This window comes from Hibiscus syriacus, unplaced genomic scaffold (assembly GCF_006381635.1).
Source record: "Hibiscus syriacus cultivar Baekdansim isolate YM2019G1 unplaced genomic scaffold, ASM638163v2 tig00110963_pilon, whole genome shotgun sequence".
Lineage (NCBI taxonomy): Eukaryota > Viridiplantae > Streptophyta > Magnoliopsida > Malvales > Malvaceae > Hibiscus > Hibiscus syriacus.
This window is the reverse complement of record NW_024062936.1, coordinates 458,341-478,297: the sequence shown is the minus strand read 5'-3', so window position 1 is coordinate 478,297 and position 19,957 is coordinate 458,341. Positions and strand designations below refer to the sequence as shown.

Genomic DNA, 19,957 nt, shown 5'->3' with positions numbered 1-19,957 from the left:
TAACCTTCCTATTAACACTTGCGGCAATTATGAATGTTCCCCATGTAGGATTTACACTATGCTTCGGAAAACCACAAATTGAAGATGAATGGATATAACATTTTTTTATTAATATATGTAAATATAAAGTAATATATGTTTAAAGATAATTTTCAATCATTTGACAGTGAACATGCCGTGAACATTTACACCTCTGACATTTATCTGATGCTTAAATTCGGGACCTCAAGAAATTACAACTCTTATATCATCGAGGTTGCTTGGTTCGTGCTCGGCAATTGGAGAAGCTTAATTTCAAACTTGTTTTGTTTGAGTATGGGCTTTTCATAGACTCTAACATGACACCAACAACCAGTTGGTCTAATGGGATGAAATATTAGACCTCTTAAGTAATATCAGAGATTTAAATCTTGACGATTGCGAATAGAACAAACTGAATTGAGAAGGTCGTCCATGCCTCTATAGTATTCAATCCGAATTAATTGATTAATAGATCGGATACTGGTGGTTAAAAAAAACTCTAACATGACATTTAAAAATGTTTCGAGTCACGTATATTTGAACACGAGTAGTTTCTTTTAAAAAAAAAAACAGATACTATAAATATTTATACATACAAAGTTATATTCACTTTCTGAGCGTGTCTACATATCAATGTGGTATGTACAAATTATAAATTGTAAGCTCAAATGTCTGAAATCAAATGTGAAGATGGGAATTTGAGTTAAGAGGTAGAGTCTTCAAGGTTGCTCCAGGATGTAACTTCCATCTTCTTGGTTCTTTTCAGTTGTTTCGCAACATCCAAACGCTCAGAAGTATATGGTGATGGAATCTGGTTGGGGCAGTAAATGAAACTATGATTTAGCACAAAGTTCTAAAAAGGATTAACAGAAATAGAAGAAGAGACAACAACGAGGCCTCTTTACCAAAGACGGTATGTACTTGTTGATTGCTGCTACCATTGCTGCATGACCTACAGCTGATACCTGGCCATTTTAATATGTAAAAGAAAACTATATAAGCTATGGAAGGCCTTTGGTACTGCAAATAATGGATCACTTATGGGGGATTGCTTTGCTGATGATGGCTACATTCTAGGAACAAAAGCTTGGTAACTTGAACTAAGCATACTGAAAGGATGTAAATGAGAAAAGGATAATTACATATGATTGTTCATTCCTCAAGGAATTAACATGTTATGTTATAATTAAACCTAATCAAAGAATTTAACAATAAGGCAATCATCCTATGAGTGAATGTGATGAAAGCATTGGTGAGAGGAGTTAAACTTCTTACAGGAAGGAGCATTAGAATTGTAACAGGAATAAGTGTAGCAATGTCATTCAATGTTCTTTTTAACTTCCTTTTCTCTCTGGCTGTGACCTTCTGCCCTCGCAATTGCTTTGCGAGTAGCTCCAGGGAAACTGTGAGGTCAACGAATAGCAACTGAGTTCCCAACCATACATCCTGTAAAATTTCGTTATTTTACTATTAATGCTCGAAGTAAGATAAGATAGTATGAGTCTGTTCAGTGACAAGAACAAGGTTTTGGGCCATACGAAACTTGAAGAAATCAATTTGGTCCAGCATTTTCTAATTAAGCTCTCGTGCAGGGTATTTGATTTCGGGATGTCAGTTCCCTCTGCAAAGGTTACCGTATCTTTGCTGGCTGCACAGAAGTGCTGCAGCTATCAACAGCAAAAAGTAAATAAATTAACTGTAAACCAGTGGTAACATGTGTCCATATATGTAAAATATGTGTGGTTAAGCGGTCAACATTTCACATATGATTTTTGCAATCTCCGAAAGCTATCTGTCATAATAGAGACTAAATGATGTTGATCTGCTGAGTGGTATTGTTAGTTTCGTGGTTGCATATCAGTTTTGCACCATTAAATGAAGTTTCATGGTAAGTGACCCTTTTCTTTTTTTGTTATAGATAGTTGTACGGTAGAATGCACAAAATGCAAGTGTTGCTTCAAGCTTGTGAATGGGGAAACTATAAGAGATCTTGACAGCTGAGAATAGGCATTGCCGCATTGCTTGTCTGAATTACTTTTATGCCTAAATTCGATGCATATACTTTCTGTAGTACCTTTGTGGCATTATCATCATCTTAAACCTGCTCCTACTGGAATCTATCTCATTCGTCCACCTTTGATCAGAACTCTGTTGCTCATCTTATCCGGTATTGTCACTGATCATGTCTGGTTTCCCACAATACTATTGCAGCTTTGACATGCAAAACACAAATGGCTTTGCAACTTTTAAAGACATTCTCCTTGACTGATATTTGATCAAAGAACACATTAGAAGTACTTAACCACTTCATCTGTCAGTCTTTTATCTTCCTCAATTATTTCCAGATATGAGAGAGGTTTTATGTTCATGAGATTGTTAAATTCTCAGTCGAGTAACACCGCTTGAATTGTATTTATCCTAGTTACAGTCATGCAAGATTTCACCATTTTCTTTTTCTTCAAATCTACAGGTTTTCCAATGGAATTTATTGTGAAAGGAAATGACATAACATCGCATATCTGATTATGGAATCTGTACCTTCTTCAGCAGACGAAACTGTCCAAATTCATCAATTTGAGATTCCTCTGCGAGTGCTTTCAACGCCACTGAAAACCGGGTTGTGCCAGGAGCTCCAGTAGATGGTCCATGCTTAGAGGCACCCGAGTCTGTAATCTTTAACGGTTCCCTGCTAGATAATTCAATATTAGCTCAATAATGTATTTTTTTCGTGCAAAGCTCGTTCTACTGCGGAAAACACCATGGGAAAGCCAACATACCCCAATCTATCGTAAGCAGCCCAGTAATCTTCCAGACATAAAGATAACAGCCTTTGACTGAAAATTTCAGATAGCATATCTTAAAAATCCTATTTACTAAGAAAACAATCAGATAAGTTAAGATATTATGGTAGAAAAAGTATTGGCTACCTCTGGAGCAAGAATGCTAACAATTGAGAATCTAAGGGCTGCTGAGCTGAGCGGCTGAAGTGCGCAAACCCAGAAAAAACATCATAGCAAACAGTAAAAACATTTGACAGTATGATTTCTTTCTCTGCTTGTATCGCATGCTGCTTGGACCTTTTTTCATAATTGCTAGTGAAAGAACAATTTCCATAAAAATCAAGCCATCCAATTTCATCAGTTACTACCTGTATGTATAATTTTAGCATTCAAGTTAGTTAGTGTCTGAAAAACGTGGTTTAGAGATCGACTCTCATAGTTCAATGTGATATTTTAAGACAGGAACAGAGGGTAAGAATAAAATACAAGAATTCATGCCAAACTTCGTGGAAATGAAATGGCTAGTGTTAGGCATTTCCAACAGAGAGGGCATGTAAAGCTAACCTCCATGAAGAATTGGTAAACTGATATCGAAGAGAACTCCGGGTAAATGAAAAGGCTGCCGCACTCCAAGTAGCTGCACCCAAATCAGTACAACTCTTATAGTATATTTCAATGGTGAGTTGCAGTAATCGGGAGTCAACGAAATCAAGACACATTTTACCTCAGGAAGTCCTTCACCAGCTCATCTAGATCATTTATACGCAATTGTGAAAAAACCAATCTAGTCTTCCTCCCTAGATAAGCAAAAAGTCCTAATGTAGCCAAGCTATCTGCTTGAAGCTATTAAAATATTAAAACCAAATGTTTAGAACAACATAAACCATCGACAATGTGTTCTGAAAGGACAGACTTGCTAAAAATACTAAAATATTTGGGAATCATGAGACGAACCTTGCTGTTAAATGCCAATTTGCCTGGAATCATGGTTTCTTTGGTGAAAGCTACTGAAAGTTTCCTCTGAGCCAACCCTATCCAAAATTCTATCTCATCACTTTTCTTGCTAGACAGAACCTTTGCACCAAAATGTGACAGGAAATGAGCTTCAAATCCTGCCTCAGTTGCTAAGTGGTGTAATCTGTCGACCGAAACAATACCATGTGAAAGATCCATAAGCTCCACTATAGCATCGCCTACTGATATTTTAGACAAGGGACAAGAGGTATGTTCAGAACTCAATTTCTCTACTGCGGCACAGCAGCTAATAGCCATAATAATCCCTGCAACACCACTGAATATGCTTGTGTTGTTTAGGTTAAGCCACAGGTTGCAGAATAATCGATGAATTTATTCAAGATGAAATTATTGGATGTGGGGAAAATAAACATATGAATCTATTTCACATTTACCAGAAGGACGTAGTTATGAAGGACGGTGTCAATGATCCTATAGGGAAGAAAAAAATACTTTTGGTTGAAAACAAAGGAGTATTTTGAGCAAACCTTCCTGCATACTCCATAGACCATTTCTTTAACAATGGAATGAAAAATCCTGTCATCCTTGGAAGTTCCACCACTCTGAACCATTGTACCAATTTTGGATGTCTCAATTTCAACCGACTTTCAATGAACTCCTCTAATGAACCTGTCTCTGCAGTCAAGCTATAGCAAATGGCAAAACAAAACATTAGAGCTGCTAAACACCACTATCACCAGGCATAATTAAGGAGAGAGACAGTAGACTTGGCCAGAGTCTGAGGAACATAGAGTTCTTTGGATGTTTTCTGCGGGCATTAGCACAAACACTACCTGAGTTTGGTCTAACAGAGTTTATTTTTTAAGTTTTATATCTCTTAATACTATCATTTATGATAATACTAATAATATAGATTATAGACTAAAAGAACTGCTACAAAAACTTACATCTTTCTAACTGGGGATGGATTGTTATGACGTTCTTGAGAGAGCAATATCTCCACTTCGATTACCGTTTTCAACATAGCATAAACAGCTACCTGAAGAATCACATTAGCTAACGATGATAGTTCAAGGCACAAGCAACAAACAGAACACTAAAGTTTTGCAGCATATGGTTAACTTGTCTATAAGTAGTTGCCAACAACATGAATCTCAATACTTCTAATATACTATTTCTAGACTATTTTTAACAAATCTGTAAAGGTTCATAATTAGTTTTATTTATTTATTTAGGGCTGTTGAGCATTTACCCGATGAGCAATACGCTTATGCCATTGATGCACATCCTTTCCATTCCAAGCCGTTGCAATCTCAGCACAGCTTCCATCCAACTCAAGTGACTCAACTGCAAGGGAAAAGCTTCTGGCAGCTTCATGTAATACCCAAACAAGACAATTTACCCGATTGAATTCGATTGCGGGAGAATCACCCTCGTGTAAAACAGCCTTGTTGCCAGTATCAGAGGGATCACAAGGAGGGGAAGAAGACACTGCCGAGAATGCACTTCGAAATGTACCTTTTGAAGAAGTGTAACCAGCAAACCGTAATCCAAGACTAAAAGAACTGCTACAAAAACTTACATCTTTCTAACTGGGGATGGATTGTTATGACGTTCTTGAGAGAGCAAATATCTCCACTTCGATTACCGTTTCAACATAGCATAAACAGCTACCTGAAGAATCACATTAGCTAACGATGATATTCAGGCACAAGCAACAAACGAACTAAAGTTTTGCAGCATATGGTTAACTTGTCTATAAGTAGTTGCCAACAACATGAATCTCAATACTTCTAATATACTATTTCTAGACTATTTTTAACAAATCTGTAAAGGTTCATAATTAGTTTTATTTATTTATTTAGGGCTGTTGAGCATTTACCCGATGAGCAATACGTTTATGCCATTGATGCACATCCTTTCCATTCCAAGCCGTTGCAATCTCAGCACAGCTTCCATCCAACTCAAGTGACTCAACTGCAAGGGAAAAGCTTCTGGCAGCTTCATGTAATACCCAAACAAGACAATTTACCCGATTGAATTCGATTGCGGGAGAATCACCCTCGTGTAAAACAGCCTTGTTGCCAGTATCAGAGGGATCACAAGGAGGGGAAGAAGACACTGCCGAGAATGCACTTTGAAATGTACCTTTTGAAGAAGTGTAACCAGCAAACCGTAATCCAAGTAAATTGCTCGTATTTTCCGTGAAATGATTCCCCTGCAGCCTTCGGTGGAACATTGAACAGTGTAATGCACTTGAACTAGGCTTCCAATTCCATCCATTAGAGGGTTTAAAAGTTTGTCTGTGACAGATAAATATGTTCAACTCCTCAAACTAACAACAAATTCATTAATATTACATTGCTTCCCATCTTCCGTTTTGATTCATTTAGCCTTTTGGTTTTAAAGAATTTTTGTTTTCTAAATGATCTAAAAAGAATATTACATGAATCAAACGAGTAATTGGCAGTACATGATTGGGTTCTATGTTCTAATTAAGACAATATACAAGAGAAAGGGAAAGTCAACCAACTTCACATAACCAAAAAACAATGAAATAAAAATGTATTCTTGGAATCAGTTAAAAGTAAATAGCATATGCAATAAAAAAGAAGATTACCATAAATTTGATGCAGGCAAAGGCGACAAAAACCAAATATTTTTTCTCTCGATCCATTGAGAGAAGGTCATAGTTTCAAGGAGTACATACCCTTGACGAAGTAAATAGGGGAGCTTAAAAGTACAACTTACGTGTAGAAGGAGAAATGCGGCGGCTGAAGAAACAAATGGTACGCCATGGAAGAAGCAAAAGAAGAAGAAGAGAAAGGGGAGAAATGCAGAAATGAATGTAGCGAAGCCATCGAGGCAAGTAGGTAGAGAGTTTAAAAATTCTTTCTTTTTAATTTTTATTTTTGTAATTACAGGTAAATGTTGCTGCTTGTCTTGGGTTTTGTCTCCCGCCAGCCGTTTTTCTTTTCCATCCCCCCTATCTTCTTTTTAAATTCTATTACAGTTTGCGTTATGGAAAAAGACCAAATGAATTTAAAATTGAAAAATTACTGATAATGTTTGATTTTGAGCTTATTTAAAATTTATTTAATTATAAAATTTTAACAACATCTATACTTGAAACGAATCAAATATAAAAAGAGTAAATTACGTGTTTAGTATCAAAATTATTAATTTTGATCTATTTTAACACTTAAACTTTTAATTTTTTTAAAATCGTATCTAATTTAATTTTTATTTTATTTTATTACTTTGTCGTTAGAAACTTAATGACAATGTATTTTTATAGATAAATTTTGTTATTCATCACTCAATTATCTTCTTCTCTTATTTTGGTGCTAAAGTTTAAAAATTTACAATTTAACTACTCAACTTTCAAATTATTCTTATTTTAATCACTATAATTTATTTTTATTAATAATTTTTGTGACATAATATTTTTTATTATTATTATTTTATTAATATATAATTAAAAAAATTGAAAGTTAGAGTGATTAAAATAGGAGTAATTTGAAAGTTAAGTAATTAATAAAAAAATAAACTTTAGTGACCAAAATAGGAGTGAAAAAATAGTTAAGTAATGAATGATGCAGTTTACCCATAAAAAGGGTGTCACGATCAAATCACTTGTTAAGTGGTGATTTTAAGTTTTTAACAAAAATGTACTAAAACGAAACAAAAACTAAACATTAAATATGATTTTTAAAAAAAATTAAACATTTAGATAGTAAAATGGACCAAAGCTAATAATTTAGATGCTAAAAGCATAAATTACCCATAAAAAATACAAACTCAAAAAACTTATTATCAATCTATTTAACTTAGATCCAAAATAGTCGATTAATTGAACTCATTGAATCCAAAATAGATAAGATTAACATAAGCTCAAGAAAAATAGAAAAAAAGAAAAGAAAATGAAATCAAATATATTTTATTTATTTAAGTTAATTTAGTTTCAAACTTCATTTCAGTCGTATACAAATGATTTATTCATTTACTTTTATTGATTTGTATTACCTAAAATTAATATTAAGTTTCATGAAATAAACGACCTCAGTAATTAAGAGATTTCTTATTATCTTTGAAAATCCTAAGTTCAAGCATCTCATATGACGAGTATGAATATTCATTGTCAAATGATTGAGAATCTTTGAATAGATACTATCTTTCGTACACCCAAATTTATCAAAAAATAAAAAATAAGTTGCTAGAATTAACCACGTATTTAAAAAAAAATATTAACCAATATATGAATTCCACTTAAACAAGGAACATTCCGATGAGTACCGTTCAGAAGGGAAAAAAAGTCGAGATGAATTGCAAAAGAAGCAAGATAACCATCAATTTTGTGGTAATTCATTTCCGACAAAAGCTTCCATCTCCGACGGCTTCCGAAATCCAAGTTCACCCAAGTCCTGTTTTGCCATCAAGTTCCTGTCAAAAAGAACAACCATTCTCCATTTAAACTCATCATTATATTCCTTAAACTTATTATAGATAGATATTATACAAAATTATACACAAATACATATTGCTGCTTGCTTCTCAGATGAATTTTATTTTACAAACTGAAAAATTCAATGCCAAGGGCGTGGACTAGCCGTCGGCAACTATTTTTCTTCCCAAAGTTGTTCATAGACGCGAGTCCAATGACTAATCCTCCGCGTTCTATAGGCCAAAGGCGTAAACACTGACCAACAATTTTAGAGTTGCTCCATATCCAAAACAAGGATTCAACTCTCTACCACTGGTTAAGGTAGGACTATAGGAGAAATCCTTGTCATCTCACCAATGCATCGTTGACAACTAATTTAATCCACCATGATACTTGAGTAGTAATGGAAATATATTTACAAATTTCTGTTCAAAACATTCAACGGGGGCTTTTTGCAAGAATTAGGTTCCTAAATCCGATCATGTTTGGGTTTGGAAGCATAAAATGACATATTTAGCAGAAACAGGACTGGAACCGCATATTGTAAATCATCAAATTGAACTAGAAATCTAAGGTTCTGAGCAAATAGATCAATTTTTTTACGAAATAAATCTACAATACGCTGGGGGGAACATCAAAATGGGTATCTATCCATAAAAAAATCATCCAAAAAATGAAGAGGGGAAAAATCATACAAAAGTAAGAAAAAGGTGGCAACAAGAGAAAAATAAGCCTCACTTTTCCATTCGACACTGCAAGTATTTCTTGGAGAATGGTCTACATTTTTCGGATTTATGGCCAGAAGTTTTAAGGCAATTGAGGTATTCTTTCTTCTCCTACAAAAAAAAAAAAAAAAAATTGGGGACATTAGAGTTAAATATAGAAATGAGACATCCCATTCAAAAGCTCAAATTCAAAATCTTGTTTCAACAAAATAGTGTTTTTAAATATCTTCAAGAATCAAAAGCAAGATTGCTCACCGAGTCACATTCATTCAAATGGTCCAAAGGGAAGATGCCTTTCTCAGGTGGCACTGGTCTTAGCCCTCTATTCCCACCAAATGCACCTCCTGCTCCAAGGACCAAAACCACTTCACAAATCACAATCACTAAGAAGAATTAAAGAAATGGATTACCTGATTCTATTTAAAAGGGGCTATACAATTTGGGATACTAAAAAACTAGAATCTTCAGAGGACTTTTATCGAACAGCTAACCAGCAATTTAAACTAAGCCAGATAAAATACAGGGGCTTTAAGAAAACAACGGACTCGATATAACCCAAACGAAATGGTTTCTTTTCTGAGCTTCAAAAGGATGGGTATTGAAAACAACTAAGAGCAGAGGAACACGACAACTTTAAGGAGTATAATGGTAAGATGGAAATTTTGAAGAGATTAATTATCAAAGAAACAAAATTTATCTCGAAAGAAGAAAACAAAAAGGAAGATAACTTCCATGTTATTGAATTACCTGCACTCATTTCACCGTGTGTTTGATCAGTAACTTGCCTCCGTTTTCAGCTCTTCCAGAGCCCGCCAATTTGCAAATCTCCCAATAGACTCCAGTTTTAGAATTGGGGGAACTTTCAGATTCAGACTTCATTCGAGAAATGAGATTCCTAGAAGAAGATAGCACAGTCTCAGGCCTACCAATCAGGCCCATTATTAACATCTGGAACAACAAACTTTATAAATCTATATATATGAGTTTGTATTTTATACATTGTTATTAATTTTAAAAATTTTCATAAATAAATTGAAAGAAGTCCATCACATGTTTAATACTTTTGAACTAAAATTTTGAAAATCGTTTTATTAATTTTTTTTCGTAAATTTTAAGAACTTGGGATAAAGATTATATATCTTTTCTTTCTATTTTATGAATCATGTGCAAGTAAATAGGTTAAAGTATTTGGACTTGGTCTAAAACCTTAACTGCATACGAAAGAGCAGTAGCTTGGAAAGTTTTGAATGAAGAAGAGAATGCACATAGAGCTCTGGTCTTTTGTCTGAACATTTGCACCCCAGTGGTGACAAATTATCGGATAACTTTTTGTTGGTTTGTTTATCTGTAGTCGTAAAACCCTATGTTTAGTTGGTCTCAACTATGAAGTATTGTCGGATGGTTGAACACTTGCAAAGGTTAATCAATTTACTAATCAGAAAGTTTGTTGCGAAGCCATGTATCAACTTTATAAGATTGGTGGAAAAAAGACCCCTTCAAACTTTGAAACGACTCACCAGCGGTTGGTTGTCTGATCAAGTCGGTCCAATTAAAAGTAGAAATGGCTAGTATTCACAAATAGTTAGTCTTTTATATATATATGGATTTATTACATGAAAATGAGATAAAAACACAATTACTTGCTAGAAACAACCCTTTGTGTTAAAGCTTGTACCCAGCTCTCTTCACTCAAAGAAGTTAGTATGCAACACAAGCAGAATCTATGGGGTTAAGGGAAATGGATACAAACACTACAACAAATTTATCAATTTATGACAAAATTTCTATATGACGTTACGTATATCGTCACAAAACATACTATAATGTGACGTTTTTTTTATTTTCGTCATATTTATTAATTAATGATATATCTTTTATGACAATTTTAAAAATGATCATTGATTTTTGTCACTATATGTTTGGCGCTAAAATATTCCCACCAAATTTTTTGGTGGGAAACCTTTTATTGACATTTAGATAAAATAATGTCGTTGTAAAATCGTCTCCAATGAAAAACAAGTATTAGTGACGATTTATTACAATGACGATTCAATTTGAATTAGTGGCGTTGCATATTTGTCATTAATAAGTTTTATTTGTGACAATTTAATTTGTCATGTTTTATAAGACACTAAAAGTGACATTTTATTATTGTCACAAAAAATTGTTTTAGCACGATGAAATCAATTATTTATCACTTTTTTCTTATTTTTATATGACGATTTTAAAAGACGTCATGAAAATATGCCACTTAATGTTAAAAAATAAGATAATCTAACAATCTTATTAAATAATACAATGTATAGAGTTTTTTTTGTATTTTTTATTTTATTTACATTATTCTATATTAGATTATCTCACATTCAAAGATTTTTTTAGAGTAAAACATAAAATAATAAATCGTAAAAAAGAAATGACCATAAGATTTTTATATATTATTATACTTCTATTTTCCATGATGTTACATCAAAGTGTTTAGAAAAAAATAGATTTATATTTGATCATAAAAATACCCATAAAATTTAAGTATATTTAGATACATATAACATCAATAATTTTAAAATATAAAATATTACTCTTTTATATATAAAAAGCTAATATTATAAAACATGTATGTGTTTTGAATTTTTTTAGGATTATTATTGTTCCTCCAAACACATTTTTAATTGAATCAAACTTTGCATTGGAGTAATTATTTATTATGAAATTGTTAAAAATAGTTGGAGTAATTATTTATTATGAAATTGTTAAAAATAGTATTTACTTCAATTATTTTATAATTTTAAAATTTATAAAGAGAAATCTTTTTACTATTTTAAATTATTACTATTTTAATAAGTAATCTTTAAATAATATCAAAACCATAAATAAAAAATATATTTTAATAATAAAAGATTTTAAATGTAAAAGAAAGGAAAACATAATAAAAAGGCACTAATGACTAAAATAAAATTCCACGAAAACTAAGGGGCTAGATTCACAAATTTAAAAAAGAAAAAGCCTTGAAATGAGGACAAAAAAATGTTGCTTTAAACATGGACATAACCCTTACAATGATTGACCCAAATAAAGAAAAATGGGCTGATTATATCCCTAAACGGCAACATGTGAAGTATTTTAATAAAATTTAATTAGGTTTAATATATACCTACACTTCATTTTTAATAACCCTCTGTTGCCATTCACTCTCTAGTCTCTACACAACCCACTTCCCCATTTTCTTTCTTTTAAGTCTCCCTTCTTGGAGCTTCTTTTCACTAGCAAGTGCTTGCAGCTCCGTGGGAGTTAAATCCTCAAGCTTGACAGTGCGGTTGGGTTTTAACTCAAATGAAACTAGTAATTTCCCTGGAGCTTTTGTTTCTTCTCCTAAAAGAATGAGAATTAAGAAGTTCTCAGTGGCTTGCTCTTCTTCTACTACTGATCCATTGTTGGTTAAAGCTGCAAGAGGAGATCCTGTAAGTCGGCCTCTTGCATGGATGATGCGCCAGGAAGGAAGGTATATGACTGTTTACAGAAAGCTTGCAGAGAAACATCCGTCCTTCAGAGAGAGGTCTGAGATAACTGATCTTTTAAATTTTGCTAAACGCTGATGCTTTTTACAAAATAATTGTTAGTTTTTTCTTAAATTTTGCTAAACGTTGCTGCTTTTATTATTCGATATTGTACAATCTGATTGGAAAAATCATTCAAAAACCTATGCATGTCTTGTTTCCTTTTCACATTGATAATTCTTCATTTAATAAATAAATGTTTATGATGTAAAATTTCACCTTCACAAGGTATGCTCAAACTCTGCTATGTATTATGCTTGTTTAGGTGCATGTGTTTGTGAATTTTGAATTTATATATTCTTTTTGTTTATGTTAATTTATTTACATTTCCATTTAAACTGATTGAAAATTGTTATTAGCATCATTTCAGTGTAAGTTTGCAAATTTTGTAATTTAGCATAATTATTAATGTAGTTGAATTGCAAATGAATCATTCTCTCAGTGTAACCGAACTGTTGTGCTTATGAATTAAGTTGTAGAATGCTCTACCAGTGGAGAGCAGTTGTGCTATAATAATTGATGATTTTGGTTGTGGTTTAATGCGTCTTTGCATTTCCCTTTAATATCTAAGAGCAATCGATTGCAAAAGCTGTGAAGTATTTATAATAGTTTTTCTATATGTTTTTAGGATGACACCATGCAAAGTATCTCGTAAAAGGATTGGAACACAAGAAAATGAAACTCAAAAAGTCTTCGGTAAACTAATCGAACCCAGAATCTGAACCTCAACAAGTTACTGATGCTCCAAATCAAACACATGAAGAAATTGATCCAGATACAACAATTGAAAATTCAAGTGCCATCACTTCAATTTTCAGGTAAACAATATAGTTAATCAAATAAAAATTATTATATAATATTAATTGTAGTAACTAATATTGATTATCTTAATTTGGTAGCTTCAAATGATACCACAAACTCAACATCAACAGAACCACAATCGACTCAAGGTTTGGATTGAGATTGTTACAACGAAATTCTACAAGTCATTATATCATATTATTTTTATTTTTGTAAACATTTAAACAATTTTATATTTATAGAAATGAAATTATTATGTATTTAGTGAAATATTTGTTTAAATCTTATTATTTTTCAATAAGTGAACTATTTTATTTTTTATTTAGATTTGTATAAATAATTTTATTTAATATTATTGTCATTAAAAATGTCATAGAATATAATTATTTGTGTTTGCTACAATATCTCTTTCGTCAGATATAAGTTGATTTTAATGCATTATTTGTGACAATATAAATTATCAATAACGAAATCTTATTTAATTTAGTGATGTAACCAACTGTCATAGAATATAAATTATAAAGTGATGTTATGCATAAACGTCATTCATAATATTATTAGGTAACATTTATATTATGTCACTAAAAATATGACAATAGCTCTTTTGTCATATATAGATTGATTTTAATGTATTATTCGTGACGATATAAATCATTAATAACGAAATTTTACATAATTTAGTGACATAATTAGTTGTCATTGAATATTAATTATATAGTGACGTTATATATAAATGTCATCCATTCTATTATTAGGTGACGATATACTACGTTACTAACAATGTGACAATTTTATTTTCGTCACGTATACAATGAAATTATTGTGTTATTGGTGACAATATGATTTATTAATGACGAAAATGTACATCATTTGGTGACAAAAGTAATTGTTACTGAATGCAAATTAAATTGTGGCGTTATCCATTAGCGTCACTATATATTTAACAATACATGACGATAACACATACATCGTCACTTTTGACATTTAGTGACACACCTAGGGTGACGATCGTCGTGACATTGATTTTTACGTCAAAAAGTATGTCTAGTGACATAAATTGAAGTTTTAGTGACAATAACCTAGATGCCACTAATAAGAAATTTTGTTGCAGTGAAAATTAGAAGCAGCCCAAAGAAAAACCCTAAAGCATTGGAAGCCAAACCCAAAAAACTTTAAAGTGGGTTAAAGATTTGGTCCATACTATAAAGCTTGATTCTGAAGGCACAAAAGGGTGGAAAAGAATAGGTTAATAAAAATATTATGAAAGGGTTGTGCTAATAATTTCTGGTATCATCAGTTTGAAACTTTGAGATTATGGATATCCCTTGTAATGGCTGGGATGCAACTAGAGCTCCTAGCGATCCCACCATTCTTCGGAGCTCCTGATCTATCCCTAGGGCTAATAGATTTGGCTCTATTACTCTTCCTCAAAATATCCCTCATGGCTTCAGCAGTCAACAGAGCTGGATAAGCTCTCCCAAGCTTGTTAAACCTTGCACATGTATTCATATGTGCACTCAAAGCTTCCTCTATCTTGCCTCCGTTTTTATCCATCCCTTCTTTCACCGCCTCCGCACACAGCCCGCATATCCATTTCCCCAAGTACTTGTTGCGGACTCGCTCGATGTACTCCGGAGTGTACTCTTCGCTCATCCCACAACACTCGCACTTGGCATCTTCGACTTCGGATATAGGCGGGAGCTGGTTCTCGTCCGTCAAGGTGGTTTCTTTGTAATTATCGAGCACTTCCTTGCTCAGTTGGAAAGTGATATCGGAAACAGTCCGGTGGAGGCTGTCGCTGGAGAGTTTCGGTGGCTTGGGGAAGTTGTTCCTCCTGGCGTAAGTGCTAGTAATAGCCTCTCCATGTGGTGCCATTTTGAAGAGAGCCAACGCGTAGATATTGTGAAAATTCGTATGAAACTACCAAGTGATTACAATGAAGAACTAAGGATTGAAGCTTTAATGGAAGTGAAATAACTTCAAAGAAGAGCTTGGAAGATACTTTGTCGAACTCAAATGGTGGTTGATACTTGATAGAGAGTTAAGTGCATGAAACTAGGTTATTTATAGAAAGTGGGAACCCTGTCTTTTTTGTACCCAACAAGTGTGTGGATCCTGTGGACTCACATGTCGACCATCAGCAGCTACATGCAGCAGGGGCCAGTTTATGCTAGATTTTTCAAGAAATGGAAACTTGCTTTCAACTTTTTGCGTTTAAAGCTAACTGTTTTCCTTAACCCAGAGAGAGGAGCCATCACTGTCGTGTCATGGAAAAGTTGATAGATACTTTGTTCAGTGTTCATCTTCACCACTAGTGTTCCATATGGGGCAGTTGAGTCGGGGATCATCACGATGCAATCAATATCAAGTTTTATGTCCTTTTAGTTTGTTGAAAAAGCAAAAAGAAAACCCTAGCTACCCATATAAGTCCAACTACCTCTACCTTTTGGGGGAAAACCCGAGAGCTTCACGAGAGAAGTAAGCTAAAAAGGGGGGAGGGATACAATACAATGAATATAACATAAGCTATACAATGCCAAAAGTGTAAACAGGCAAAATCTCGTTGATAGTGCGTTGAAATTTTTTTTTTCACGAAATAGTGGGATCGTCAGATTAATTGCTCAAGTGGTGTCCTCTACAGCACCGGGGGTAGGTCGCCATGCACGCCCGGCGACCTACCAGGTCGCCATGCACGCCCAGCGACCTGGTAGGTCGCCATGCATGCCCTGCGACCTACCAGCCAACGACCTCCATGCCCATGCACGCCCATCTCGCCAAAGGAGCACGCCCATGCACGCCCATCCATGCCCTGCTGCATGCTCGCCTGCTCGCGACCTTGCCGGGACTCCATGGCCCCGAGTGTCCCATGCATGAACCGTTCCTTGGTCGCCTCGAGTGCCCCATGCATGAACCGAGCCCCGAGTGCATGGCACGATCTCCCCATGCATGAATCCTTGGTCGCCCCGAGTGCATGGCGACCTCCTTGGTCGCCGGGCGTGCATGGCGACCTAGGAGGTCGCTGGGAGTGCACGGCGACCTATGGTTGGGTTGTGCATGTCCCATGCAGAGCAAGCCACGTCGTAGGTCGCCCGGAAGGCATGGCGACCTACGGCCACACTGTTGATTTCGCCCTATTTCAGCAAATAATGTTGGGATAACGTTATTTCGTGAATTATTTATTTTGAGGGCATTATATCGTGAGTTTAGCCAGTGTAAACAGGATTATAATTTGAGAAACAATCAAATACGAATATATATATGCTTCTTTCTAATTAATAGCCACACGAGAGACAAAGGCGCAAAGAGATAAAGAAATGTAGTTGAAGTTCGTTTTTGTTGTTAAGAAAAACTAAAGTAATTCACATTTATCTTGCAAAAGAGTTTGGGAAAAATATGGAATTAGTTATACCTTTATATTTGTGGGTTTCATTAATGGAGTTTTGGTTTTTGAAGGTCGAAAGCTTTGCAGCCACATGTGAATGTCACAGTGAAATTACTTATCATCATTTTATTAGGGTTTTTGTTATCTTTATGAAGCTTCTAGAATACAAACTCCATTTTTGTTGAGCATCGTGTTTCTTATTTCTCCTTTGCTAACTATGTGGGTCTCTCGTCATGCAAGTATTAACTACTGTGCATGTGCAAACTTACAATGTTAGAGCTAATCAAATACTATCTTTTTGTAATTTTGTCAAAAAAAAATATCTTTTTTATAATGATATGAATTAAAAAAAATTAATCTAAAATAATTTATATTCGAGATCAATTATTTAACTTAAATTTGCTAAATTTTATCTATATTTATATGAAAAATATTAAATTTAATTTTTTAAAAATAAATTAAATTTTATTTTAAATATTGTATTAATTATATTTTAAAAATATATTTAATTATAATTTAATATCCAAATAAACAAATAATAAGTCAACGGTGACAGAAACCCTCAGGGGGACAAACCCTAGTTTGAATAATTATGGAAGTGTTGGTGGCCGTCCACCGGAAACGATGCAGCATCTTGGAACGCCAGAAGTCCTGGAAAGACCGGGGTCACCCATGGCGCTCGAGGATCAGCGAGTGACGAAGAAAGGTAGAAGTACGTTTGTTATTGATAAGCCATTTGCTGCAGATGGTGAGATAATGACTATGGAAGGCCTTAAGATCGCTGGTATGAACAAACGGGATGAGAACTCAACTAGCTTGAATCTAGATCAGCAGCAATTGGGAGAGAGTAACAAAACCTCGTATGCATCTGTCACTGCGAAATCAGGTGGGACCGAGTCTACATATATAGTTTTGGGAAGGGTTTTGATGCTGATAAGATTATGGTAACGGATAAAGATTGTTTGATTGATGTGTCGGGTCCGTATTCGAAGATCTCGTTCTCTCAAAGAGTGCATGAACAAATTGATCAAAGCATGAGTAACGCAATTATCGTCCGGCTTCTTGGACGTACTATAGGATACAATACATTATTGAACCGTATACATGCGTTGTAAAAGTCGGTTGGGGAACTTCAGGTGGTTGATCTGGATAATAACTACTTCTTAGTCCGATTTGAAGATGAGAGACTATGTTAAGGTTCTCACATAAGGTCCTTGGACAATAAATGGTAATTATTTAACGGTACAACCCTGGAGTCGAACTTTCTCAACGTTTGAGAAACATCCATCGAAGGTAATGGTGTGGGTCCGTCTCCCGGGTCTTCCATATCGGTATTGAAGATACTAATTTTTTTACCCATTTTGATTTATTTATTATTATTATTATTATTATTATTACTATAAATATTATTATTATTATTATTATTACTATAAATATTATTATTATTATTATTATTATTATTATAAATATTATTATTATTATTATTAAATATATATATATATACATACATAAATAATATTAAAAAATTACAAGCCCAGTTAACCGGCCCAAACCAAACCGAAACCCTAAACATTTAGGGTTTCAGTTAGGTTTCTCTAACCCTAGCCGCCTCTGCCTCCAGCCGCCTCTGCCTCCAACCGCCTCAGCCAACGGTCCAGCTTCCAGCCGCCTCTGCTGCCAGTGCCACGCCTCCATCGAAGCCTCCAGAAGACCCAGATGGCCACCCACGTAGCTACTCTAGCAGTGAGTCACCACTGGGAGTCCGGTGACTCACCGAACTCTATTCTTCGGACCGGTCCGAGATGAGCACCGGTGATGGCTATAAAGCCATCACCCAACCTGCAAAGAAAAGGGACCAGAAGAGAGACAGAGAACAACAGATCCCATAGAGACAAAAACCGAGAGCAAAAGATACAAAATAGAGACCAAATCACAACAACCAGCAATCAAAAATAGAAGAAGAGGGAGGAGAGAAGCTTACCGAGGAAGCCACGACCACCGGAACCCTCCAAACGTCACCAACAACCTTCGAAAACCGAAGGTATTTTCCTAGATTTGCTCCGATTGGGAGCTTTTTAGGAGAAAATAACACCGGAACCGTCCTTAGGACGGTCCGATCTACCCATTAGTGTAAAAATAAAATTTTTCGGCCACCGGAAGCGGTGGCCGGCGGTGATGGTCACGGCGGCAGACGGTTGCCGTCCGGTGACCGGCTTCCCTCCGATGAGGGAAGCTAGAGAGAGGCCAGAGAGAATTCTGGCTCTCTCTCTGCTTGAGAGAGAAAAAAAATTGAAATGAAGGCTGGCCCTTCGGGCCAGCCATTTTGGACCTTATATAGGCCTTCCCGAACGACGTCGTTTCGGGAAGGACTATGCGTGTAATTAAAGAATAGTTAAATCATTTCCACAGCCATTTAAACTTGTAAACTTTCCATTTTAGTCACTAAATCAAGTTTATAATACTTTTAATTTGATCTTTAAATTTTAAATTTTATTTATTTTAGTCCTTTATATTAAAATAATATATTTAGGATAAATAATAGATTTAATCCTTTAATTTTAATAAATAATATTTTAATCCTTAGTTTATATTTTTAATTTATTTTATTCTAAAATCTGAATTTTAGATAATTTTATTTTAGTCACTAAATAAATAAAATAAAGAAATAGCATGTTTAATCCCTATAATTTTGATTAATTATGAATTAGGTTTTTAATTTTACTTTTACTATGATCTAGTCACCTATTTTAAATATTTTTTTATTGCTTTTAAATATATAGCTCTAATTATATTTTTTAATTTTACTTGTTTATATATTTTGAATATTTTTATTATGTAGCCATAAATAGATATAATAAATAAATATTTATTTTAAATAAATTATTTTAATATTTATTTTTCAATATCGAAGAAAAAGACAGTCTTAATACAACTGGATGTCCTATTCTGGTATTTTAAAATTAAAAATTATAAAAAATATTATTTAATTTAAATTAATATTTATCAATATCAAAGAAAAGAGCTGTCTTAAGGCACCTAGAAGTTCTTTTCCGATATTTTTAAATATTTTTTATAATTTTGAAATAATAGGATTATAAATTAAATATATTTTGAATTTTTTAAATTTATAATAATAGAGACAATTTATAATTAAAAAGTACCAATTTTGGGCGTTGTAGGGGTGCTAATCCTTCCCTAAACGTAACCGACCACGAATCCCTTTTTATTATTTAAAAGAACGAATTTTCTGGTTATAAACGCAGATCAGTTCATTTTTA

The 19,957-nt window shown here is 33.9% G+C and overlaps 3 protein-coding genes across 4 annotated transcripts; all 3 read right to left on the bottom strand.

Moving 5' to 3' along the window:
* Nucleotides 1-690: 690 nt before the first annotated feature.
* Nucleotides 691-6,652, bottom strand: LOC120148606. Its single transcript, XM_039161682.1, has 14 exons — nt 6,528-6,652; nt 5,659-6,079; nt 4,724-4,815; nt 4,304-4,462; nt 3,756-4,092; nt 3,526-3,644; nt 3,366-3,438; nt 2,949-3,169; nt 2,799-2,855; nt 2,560-2,707; nt 1,560-1,688; nt 1,297-1,467; nt 927-986; nt 691-832 (listed from the first exon to the last, which is right to left on the bottom strand). Exons 1-14 carry the CDS (start codon nt 6,635-6,637, stop codon nt 725-727), a joined length of 2,205 nt encoding a protein of 734 aa, XP_039017613.1. The 5' UTR covers nt 6,638-6,652; the 3' UTR covers nt 691-724.
* A 1,361-nt stretch (nt 6,653-8,013) lies between these two features.
* LOC120148608 (cytochrome c oxidase assembly protein COX19-like) lies at nt 8,014-9,834 on the bottom strand. 2 transcript variants are annotated; one of them, XM_039161683.1, is made up of 4 exons: nt 9,693-9,816; nt 9,201-9,310; nt 8,959-9,056; nt 8,014-8,219 (listed from the first exon to the last, which is right to left on the bottom strand). In XM_039161683.1, the coding sequence occupies exons 1-4, from the start codon at nt 9,700-9,702 to the stop codon at nt 8,126-8,128; spliced, it is 312 nt and encodes a 103-aa protein (XP_039017614.1). In that variant the 5' UTR covers nt 9,703-9,816; the 3' UTR covers nt 8,014-8,125. The 2 variants fall into 2 exon arrangements, with proteins under 2 accessions (XP_039017614.1, XP_039017615.1); XM_039161684.1 differs by having other exon boundaries at nt 8,017-8,219; nt 9,201-9,289; nt 9,693-9,834.
* A 4,673-nt stretch (nt 9,835-14,507) lies between these two features.
* Nucleotides 14,508-15,317, bottom strand: LOC120148543. The gene has a single exon (XM_039161634.1). It carries the CDS (start codon nt 15,170-15,172, stop codon nt 14,591-14,593), a length of 582 nt encoding a protein of 193 aa, XP_039017565.1. The 5' UTR covers nt 15,173-15,317; the 3' UTR covers nt 14,508-14,590.
* Between the last annotated feature and the right edge of the window lie 4,640 nt (nt 15,318-19,957).

Coding starts and splice junctions, on each gene's coding strand:
- LOC120148606 (XM_039161682.1), bottom strand. CDS start 6,637: ATGGCTTCGCTACATTCATTTCTGCATTTCTCCCCTTTCTCTTCTTCT. Junction 3,170..3,365: donor TTTACCAATTCTTCATGGAG/GTTAGCTTTACA, acceptor TTATACATACAG/GTAGTAACTGATGAAATTGG. Junction 833..926: donor ACAAGTACATACCGTCTTTG/GTAAAGAGGCCT, acceptor TGCCCCAACCAG/ATTCCATCACCATATACTTC.
- LOC120148608 (XM_039161683.1), bottom strand. Junction 9,057..9,200: donor ATTTGAATGAATGTGACTCG/GTGAGCAATCTT, acceptor TTTTTTTTGTAG/GAGAAGAAAGAATACCTCAA. Junction 8,220..8,958: donor TTGCAGTGTCGAATGGAAAA/GTGAGGCTTATT, acceptor TCTTTTTGACAG/GAACTTGATGGCAAAACAGG.
- LOC120148543 (XM_039161634.1), bottom strand. CDS start 15,172: ATGGCACCACATGGAGAGGCTATTACTAGCACTTACGCCAGGAGGAAC.